Source organism: Symsagittifera roscoffensis, chromosome 4 (genome assembly GCF_963678635.1).
Source record: "Symsagittifera roscoffensis chromosome 4, txSymRosc1.1, whole genome shotgun sequence".
Lineage (NCBI taxonomy): Eukaryota > Metazoa > Xenacoelomorpha > Acoela > Convolutidae > Symsagittifera > Symsagittifera roscoffensis.
In genome coordinates this window covers 56,184,244-56,192,784 of record NC_087065.1, presented here as the reverse complement: position 1 = coordinate 56,192,784, position 8,541 = coordinate 56,184,244, and the positions used below count along the sequence as shown (strand labels likewise).

General features: G+C 37.7%; 2 protein-coding genes across 2 annotated transcripts; both read left to right on the top strand.

Annotated features, from left to right (window-relative positions):
- Nucleotides 1-773: 773 nt before the first annotated feature.
- LOC134844453 (trafficking protein particle complex subunit 2-like) lies at nt 774-1,941 on the top strand. Its single transcript, XM_063861150.1, has 2 exons — nt 774-1,047; nt 1,446-1,941. The coding sequence occupies exons 1-2, from the start codon at nt 877-879 to the stop codon at nt 1,719-1,721; spliced, it is 447 nt and encodes a 148-aa protein (XP_063717220.1). The 5' UTR covers nt 774-876; the 3' UTR covers nt 1,722-1,941.
- A 1,870-nt stretch (nt 1,942-3,811) lies between these two features.
- Nucleotides 3,812-7,500, top strand: LOC134844449 (26S proteasome regulatory subunit 4). The gene is made up of 4 exons (XM_063861144.1): nt 3,812-4,003; nt 4,241-4,529; nt 4,984-5,496; nt 6,986-7,500. Exons 1-4 carry the CDS (start codon nt 3,828-3,830, stop codon nt 7,328-7,330), a joined length of 1,323 nt encoding a protein of 440 aa, XP_063717214.1. The 5' UTR covers nt 3,812-3,827; the 3' UTR covers nt 7,331-7,500.
- The last annotated feature ends 1,041 nt before the right edge of the window (nt 7,501-8,541 follow it).

Genomic DNA, 8,541 nt, shown 5'->3' with positions numbered 1-8,541 from the left:
TCTGTTTGTTATATTCTAAATTTTTACTTGTAACATTGTGTCTTTTTGTATTTGGTGCTACTTTTGCTGCATCGAATTGGCAATTTATTAGCATATGTAGCTGCGTTATTGGTGGCTATTTTGGGCATTTGAAGCATCCGTGGCTGAGTGATTAGTGCGTGAGACTCAAAGTTGCTAAGTCGCAGAATAGGATCCGACACGTAGCCGAGTTTTTGCTAATTCGAGGCTTAATTCTACTTTTTTTTATTATTTTATTTGATAGAGCTGCTTTTTGGTCGTGTTCTCGCAAGTGTTTGAGAAGCGCAGCTTCGCCTCTGTGTTTAAATTTCACCTCGTCAAAAGAAATTTAAGACTTAAATCAATAGCTAGTACAATAGCACTATTAGGGTTGACGCGATTCATTCACTGACAAAAAAAAGATGTTCCGACGACTCTCGAAATAATGAAAAGGAACTATTGCTTGCAGTAAATTTTCCAGCCTATTCAGATGACCTCAAATAAATTCATCCGATGTCAAGTGAAGATCCATATTAAAGTTTTTTCAGTCGTGTATTCTATTGTCTTTTTTTTGCAATTCGACTTTTCGATGATAACTCTAGTTGGAATATCCTATGCTACTTGCGCATCAATCTGCTTTGTTGACTCAGCTAGAAAGTTAGTGGTCTGTTCTGGTTGAATGAGGATCAGTGTAAAAGTGTTGGTTTTGGTTCATTAAATTTCTAGTCAAAAACTTGATGTTTGATAGCTCAACAAATTTATTATTTTTCAGATTGTTGGAATGTACGGAACCTAAGGACAAAAGTATCAGTTTAATTGCTTGTTAGTGTCGCGTTACGAGTTCTCGGATTGTGAAGGGGTGGGGCGAGTTGTGGCTGAATGATGTCCAAATCGGATGGGTCTGGGTCTGCGGGTGTGATGTTCTACTTTGCCATTGTGGGCAGGAAAGACAACCCTCTTTATGAGAGTGAGTTCGGCCACGCTAAGAGGGAGATGCGGTACCTCAACCAAATGATAGCCCATGCATCTCTAGACATGATCGACGAGCAGGTGAACACTAAAGAATATGTGAATATTTTGAGATGGAGGAAAAGATGAGCGAATTAGGAAAATTGAGAGTTCAACTATTCTTTTATGACCTTATTTTGAAGTAATTACTTTATTTTGTTGGCATGAAAACAACTGAAACAATTATTTAGTATTCATTGTTTTGATTTCAAATCCTTTTCGAAAAAGGTATGTATTAACTTACCAAAAGTCAACAAATTAGTCAGTTTTGAACCATTTTTAGAATATACAACACTTGATCAATCTTTGCAATCTGGCCGAATCTACTTCTGCTTTTTGTCTAGTTTCGTTGTAGGTGACTTTTGCGTTATGCTTTAACTGAGTGCAATGTTCATGGGTTTATTATAATAGTGCTCTAATGAATTACTTTTCTATTGCAGGTATGGACTCCGGGGTCGGACAAAATGTACCTGAAGAGTGTAGACAAGTTTAATCAGTACCACGTGTCGGGTTTCGTTACAGCTTCGTGCATTCGGTTTGTACTGTTGCACAGTGACACGGGCAAAGAGGAGAACATCAAGAACTTTTTCGCAGAAGTGTACGAAAACTTCATCAAAATATCGGTGAACCCATTTTATGAACCGAATACGCCAATAAAAAATGCAGCATTCCAACAACGTGTGGAGGTAATAGCTAAAAAATGGCTGTTGTCGTGACAATGGGGTTGACTGAGAAGTAAAGTTTGGAAATGACGATATTTTCTGGGATATCGCGAGAGTATCTCTGTTGGCACGCACCGGATCACTATCTAGCTTCTCTCGAAGTTTAATTGGAGATAATGATGATGATGATGATCTGAAGCCGATTCTGTAACATTGAAGATATATAAAATTTCAATTTTATTTTAAATCATGTTAATTAGTTAATTTAATTTAAAGGGAGTTATTGAGTCTTATGATGAAGAAATCAAATTTTTATTTTGGCTGATGGAATTTATTTTGTTGTTTTTCAGGCTCTATGAAACCCGGTAATCTGATTCGAATGTCTCTAGCTCAAAAACCAGAACAAGCATACTATGTTCCACCCCGCGCACGAGCTCATCGTCAAACAGCAGTCAAATCAATCCCGTCTATGACATCGGAATCCCCTCTAAATTCAAAGGGACTTATTAAATGTCACAGCAACCCAGTCGAACTGACTTCGGCTTCCGAAAACCACCTCAATCATCCCAAAGAACAACCTTTAATGAAATTAGAAGAAAAAGAAAAAGTAACTTTCACATTAGCTGACCGCTTGGAGGCATTAAACGTCAATGCATCGACAACGATACAAAACAGAAACTCAGAGGAAAAACGAAGCCTAAGAGAAAACACAGTTTTCCTGAAGAACTCGCAATCAAAGTGCAAAGATAAATCGAAACATCGTAAATCGTTAGATACGTATGTTCCTCCTCATAGAAGAAACCAGAGCCTCAATTCTGAAATTGCTGAAGAAAGTTTGTCACCAAATGTCATTAAGAACGAATCGAATTCGGTTTTCTTTGAAGATTCTTTTGACGAAGATGCGTTCCAAAATTTCAGGAGCAGAAAAAGCGATTCTTTCTTGTACCAATATGAACCGTTTGAGCTTATTAACGATGACCTTACATTGGAAAGCTTATCGCATGTTTTGGAATTAAGAAATTTCGACGCCAATTTCAAGGAAACCGAAATTTTCAAACTTCTGAACGTCAGTAACTCAATGGTCGATATTCGATGGATTTCTGACTGTTCAGCTTTAATAGTTTGTAAAAGTCAGTCTATCGCGGAACTTGTTCTAAATGGATTTCGAAACGAGGATTCAGAAAATGAAGATCCCATAAAATCGGATATAAATTGTACTCGCCTGCAAAACGCATCTGTTGCAGGTCGCAAAAAAGCATTCGCAATATCAGAAGAATTAAAGGAAAAAATACCAATTCAGCGGAAATCAAGACCACAAACAACAGATTTCCTAGCGAGGCAATTCATCGGAAGGCATTTAGGCCGAATGGACGTTCTGCCGAAAAATACGCCCCTTGTTTTATCATGTCAAAGCCAAACTCAAGCATCCTAAATAGAGTTAGAAGGGCGGATCCTTAAGAAGGCGTCCAGCGTTCTTTTTATCTGGATAATGAATTGAACTCAATTTTTAGAGACGTATCAAGTATAAAGTGCATTTGAATGAGAAATGAACTCATCTTCATTACTTGTGGTAGTTTTCTGGAAATGATAGTGTTCGATTCACAAAAAGCTCAAACTTAAACTCGTTTTTGTTAAATTGTACAATTTAGTATAAATTTACTTAGTGTAACTGATAATTTGACATGTGCCCAATATTAATGTCGATTTATGTTCCAAAACCTTGATTGTCTTCAAAAATCTTTTTCTAATTCGTAAGAACCATAAAAAACAAGGCATTAAAAGAGCCATCAAATTTGCGGATATGAAAATATAATTAAGGTCGCCCAAAAGAGTGGCATATGTCATGGGGTGAGAAGTTTCATTTCATTTTCTGTCCAAAGCTTGTAGCTCATGCAGTTATATTTCGATCTAGGTTTGACCAAACTGTTTTTTTTGGGTTATTGCAGGTGGTTATCTTTTTTATGTGGTTATCGATAAGGATCTGGACAGTTCGTATGTTTGACTTTTTTCGTGTGTTTGAAAACAGGACATCGATAAATAATATTTTCTCCTTCTACTCGAGTCTCCCAAATTTAATCTGCTTATTGGGCATCTGCTCAATCATAATATACTAAACAGCAATAGTGCGACGAGAAACTTTTTCAGATAGCTGTTTGAAAAATGGGTCAAAATCAATCTGGTCCTGGAGGAGGAGCTGGGGGAGATAAGAAAGACGACAAGGACAAGAAGAAGTACGAACCCCCCGTGCCCACTAGAATCGGAAAGAGGAAAAAGAGGGGCAAGGGACCGGATGCAGCCAACAAACTGCCCGCTGTCACCCCTCACACAAAGTGCAGGTCAACATGCTAGAAAGTATTTTTATATGAAAACTAAATGGACGAAATGAGCTAATCGGTAAAAATTTATTATTCAAACCCTAATATTGTTTTCTGCCATCGCAGTTTCGTGTATCGTTTTGTATTCAAAAGCAAAGTAGTCTTGTATAATTTGTAGATTTACCTCATTTGGATGCGCGAATAAAGTGTCTGATTGGTGATGTAGCATAAGCTTAATCAGGGTTGTGTTTGTGCTAGGTTGCGTCTTCTGAAGATGGAGAGAATTAAGGACTACCTGCTGATGGAGGAAGAGTTCATCAGAAATCAAGAGCGACTCAAGCCCCAGGAGGAGAAACAGGAAGAGGAGAGGTCAAAGGTTGACGACCTCAGAGGGACCCCAATGAGTGTGGGCAATCTGGAAGAGATTATTGACGAGAACCACGCAATAGTGTCAACCTCAGTAGGATCTGAACATTACGTCAACATGCTTTCCTTTGTAGACAAAGACCAGCTTGAACCCGGCTCAACTGTGCTCCTCAACCACAAGGTAAAATGTTTTGCTTTTTTCTGTTTTTTATCGTATTTTATAAATGATGAGTAGATGCACAGGGTCGAATTTAGGGGGGGGGGGGGAAGCGGGGGTTGGGGGCGGGCGTCCCTCCTCCATTCGAGGGATTCGACCCCCTGGCGACCCAAAGGTTCCCACCTTTGTACTATTTTGAGATATCCACATTTGGCGACGGACCCTTAAAATTTCCTTTGGCGCCAATATATACTTATTTTAAGTACTTTGGGAGAGCTCGGAAAATCAAGTTGGTCGACCTAGAAAAAAGGTCGAGACAAAGTTTTCTTTGAAAATCAACCCAACCCCCCCCCCCCCAACCCTCGAGAAAATTCTATATCCGCTCCTGTAGATGCAGAAAGCTAAAGTGATCCAAAAAGTGCATGTGTTTGCAGGGGATTAATTATCAATAAATGCTAATGCGTATGTTTTTTTCTAGGTTCACGCAGTTGTTGGAATCCTTGGAGAAGATACCGATCCAATGGTAAGTGTTATGAAATTGGAAAAAGCACCTCAAGAAACCTACGCAGATATCGGTGGTCTCGAAACACAGATCCAAGAAATTAAAGAATCGGTTGAGCTCCCCCTGACTCATCCAGAATATTACGAGGAAATGGGAATTAAGCCGCCGAAAGGTGTCATTCTCTACGGGTGTCCGGGAACTGGCAAGACGTTATTGGCAAAAGCAGTGGCTAACCAGACGTCGGCGACATTCCTAAGAGTTGTGGGATCGGAGTTGATCCAGAAGTACCTCGGCGACGGGCCCAAATTGGTCCGTGAGCTGTTTCGTGTTGCGGAAGAACACGCACCGAGTATAGTTTTCATAGACGAGATTGATGCAATTGGCACAAAAAGGTACGACAGTAACTCAGGAGGCGAGCGCGAGATTCAGAGGACTATGTTGGAACTGCTGAATCAGCTCGATGGGTTCGATTCCAAGTCGGATGTTAAGGTTAGGAATATATCAGTCAATTTATTCAATTTAATTGAGCATAATTGCACCAGCGAGGTAGCATGCGTGGTGTCATTTTACGAACTCTACTTCAAATTCAAAAGAAATTAAAAATACTTTTTTTCCAAACTAACTTGCTAATTTCATTAGCGAGCTTAAGTGAGCGTTTGTGTTGTAGTACGACTTTTCTTTTTTTTTACGCTAATTCGCAAATATTGGTCCCACCTCTGATAGTATGTGCTTTGAAATTCGAATAGTAATAAGTAAACACAGTTGTTGCATTTTGAATTCGTCAAATGAACCGAAAAAAGCTATTTCTTTCAAACAACATAAAAGTTGTTACACTTGCAATCAGCTCAATGTGTTATTACGAACCTTCTTTTTTTTCTAACCCAACTCGCAAATAAAAGTTTTCATTAAAAGTGTGCACTTATTTGGAAATTTCTATGTAGCATTGATAATTGCATATCATCTGTTTTTTGCTTGAGTTGTGGCTAGTGTTTGGTAACTATTAAGCTTCCGTGGTTAGTGTGTGAGTCTCTTAATCTCTAGGTAGCTGGTTCGAATCTCTGAGGTTGACATATATTTTTTTTACTAATTCGAGGCTTATTTCTTATTTTTATTGCAATTTATACAGCTGCTTTTTGTCGTATTCTCGCAAGTATTTGCGAAGCGAAGCTTCGCCTTTGTGTAAAAACTTGAATTCAGAAACTTTCTAACTCAATATATCTCAATTTTTTGAAATGCATAATTTATACATAATGTGGCTTTATGCTTTCCAATTTATTACATGCAAAATTATTGTGTGTGCTTCAGGTTATATTTCGAAATTAGTAAAATCGAAAAATTGTGTTTTTTTTTGTATTTGGTGCCACTTTTGCTGCATGGAATTGTCAATTTGTTAGCAAATGTAGCTGCTTTATTTGTGATTTGTGTTTGCTGGTTGTTAAGCGTACTTGGCTGAGTCGTTAGTGTGAGACTCAAAGTCTTCAGATTGCAGTAGGTCGCATATCGAATCCTAGACCTAACCTAATTCGAGGCTTATTTATGTCTTTTCTTACTTCACTTTATAAAGCTGCTATTTTGTCTCGTTCTGGCTAGGGTTTGCGAAGGGCAGCTCTGTGTAAAAGATGGTAGCCCTTTTGATGCATAGCGGTTAGTAGTTTATTAGCACGTGTTCTCCAATTTTTGAGTGCCTAGTGTTTGGATTCTGTAAGTGTCAGTGGCACAGTTTTTAGGGCAGTCGACTTGAAAAGCTAGTCGCTTTTTTCTGATGTCGACCATTTTAAAGCTAATTGCCGTTTTTTGCTTGTTTTTGCTAAGTCCCGCTTCGTTTTTGTGCAATATATTACGATGGAACGAGCTGCGGGTAAATAGTTACCGAACGTGAACTAGCATATGATTTTTTGCTAAGATTGAAATTAAAAAAAAATAATATTCTATTTTTCCATTTACTCCGTAAAATAAATAGTTTCGATGCTTCCTTTAGGTTATTATGGCCACCAACAGAATTGAGACCCTCGATCCCGCACTGATAAGGCCTGGAAGAATCGACCGGAAGATTGAGTTTCCACTACCAGACGAGAAAACGAAACGACGAATCTTCAACATCCATACCAGTCGTATGACCTTGGCAGAAGACGTGAACCTGGATGAACTTATCCAGGTGAAGGATGACCTCTCGGGTGCGGACATCAAAGCAATCTGCACCGAAGCGGGTCTTTTAGCGCTTCGTGAACGGAGAATGAAAGTAACTAACGAAGACTTCAAAAAGAGCAAAGAAAATGTACTTTACAGAAAGACTGAAGGTACTCCCGAGGGCTTGTATTTATAAATAGTTTTTTGAAAAGTGCTGAACCGATTAAATGGATGTTGAAATGAATTGAGGGCGAGACTTTCTTGGTGTATAAAAAAATTTGTGACTTCAGTTGTAAGTTGTTTGATAAGTATGTGCTTGTCTAGCAATTCTTGAAAATGTGGCAAATTTAAATAACTTAAAAATTTTTTTTCATAGATTTGAAATACCGTTTTTTTGCTCTTATTAGGAAGAGACACGATAAGGCAGATATATGTACTAGATTAAATAATCTGTTCACGGCTTCGAAAGTTAATTTTACGGGCAATTAATTCGATGTATCAGTATACCGAAAATGAGTGGATTGGCTTAGTAAACTGGAGATGAAAAAATACTGCTTCATTTAATTAAGAGTTGAGATTTTTTAATTAACGCAGTTGAGGCCCTTTTATAGCTCGTGATAATTTTTTTCCAGGAAAAGTCTAAAGTTTGTTTATGCTCAATTTTATTTTTTCGAGGTTTGGACTCTTGATTTCTTTTATAAGTTCAGTTTGTTTGTTTCCTTTGTTAAAGGGTAGGCAAACTTGACTATCAAACAGCAAAAGCGCAAATGTAACGAAAAAAAACGTGATAGACTTCTAGTTTCGAATTAAATTATCAGATTTCCCAGCAAAATAGAACTTACTTATTGATCCAGTTTTCTTGAAATTGGGTTTATTTAATACAAAGAGTGTCAATCATAAATTGTTCTAGAAACGCAACGAGCGTTAAGGTATCTATGTTTTTTTTTTGAAATTCGAAAGTTGGGATTTTTTCAAAAAAAACTAATCAGTGTTTTTTTTCTGTTTACTTGCTTGCGTTCATAGACTATTTTCCATCAGTCTGTAGGCTATGTTCTTATTCATATTATTCATTATATGAATGACATAAACTCAGCATACTTAACATATATCAAATTTTTACAATATGACGTTTTTTTAATGGAAATCAATTTGAATGTAATTGGCACTGGTCGTGAGCCTAACGGTTTAAAAGGGTTAGTCTGGCGCTCGAAATAAGGTTTTATACGTTTTTACGACTGAATTCAGCCAGGAAATATAATGAATACTCGGTAGAACGAATGGCTACGTTTTTGGTTACTGAACCATGAATTTCATTTTTTGGTCAGTTTTCTTTAATTCTCAGCAATCCAGATTTTTCTACAAACTTTAGTCAGATGAGCTCAATTACAGCGCATTCATTGCTGACTG

Bases quoted from the DNA above. Each gene is read 5' to 3' on its own strand.
- LOC134844453 (XM_063861150.1), top strand. From the start codon at position 877: ATGATGTCCAAATCGGATGGGTCTGGGTCTGCGGGTGTGATGTTCTAC. The intron at 1,048-1,445 runs GTGAACACTAAA...TTTCTATTGCAG, and splicing joins TAGACATGATCGACGAGCAG to GTATGGACTCCGGGGTCGGA.
- LOC134844449 (XM_063861144.1), top strand. From the start codon at position 3,828: ATGGGTCAAAATCAATCTGGTCCTGGAGGAGGAGCTGGGGGAGATAAG. The intron at 4,004-4,240 runs GTCAACATGCTA...TGTTTGTGCTAG, and splicing joins ACCCCTCACACAAAGTGCAG to GTTGCGTCTTCTGAAGATGG. The intron at 4,530-4,983 runs GTAAAATGTTTT...GTTTTTTTCTAG, and splicing joins CTGTGCTCCTCAACCACAAG to GTTCACGCAGTTGTTGGAAT.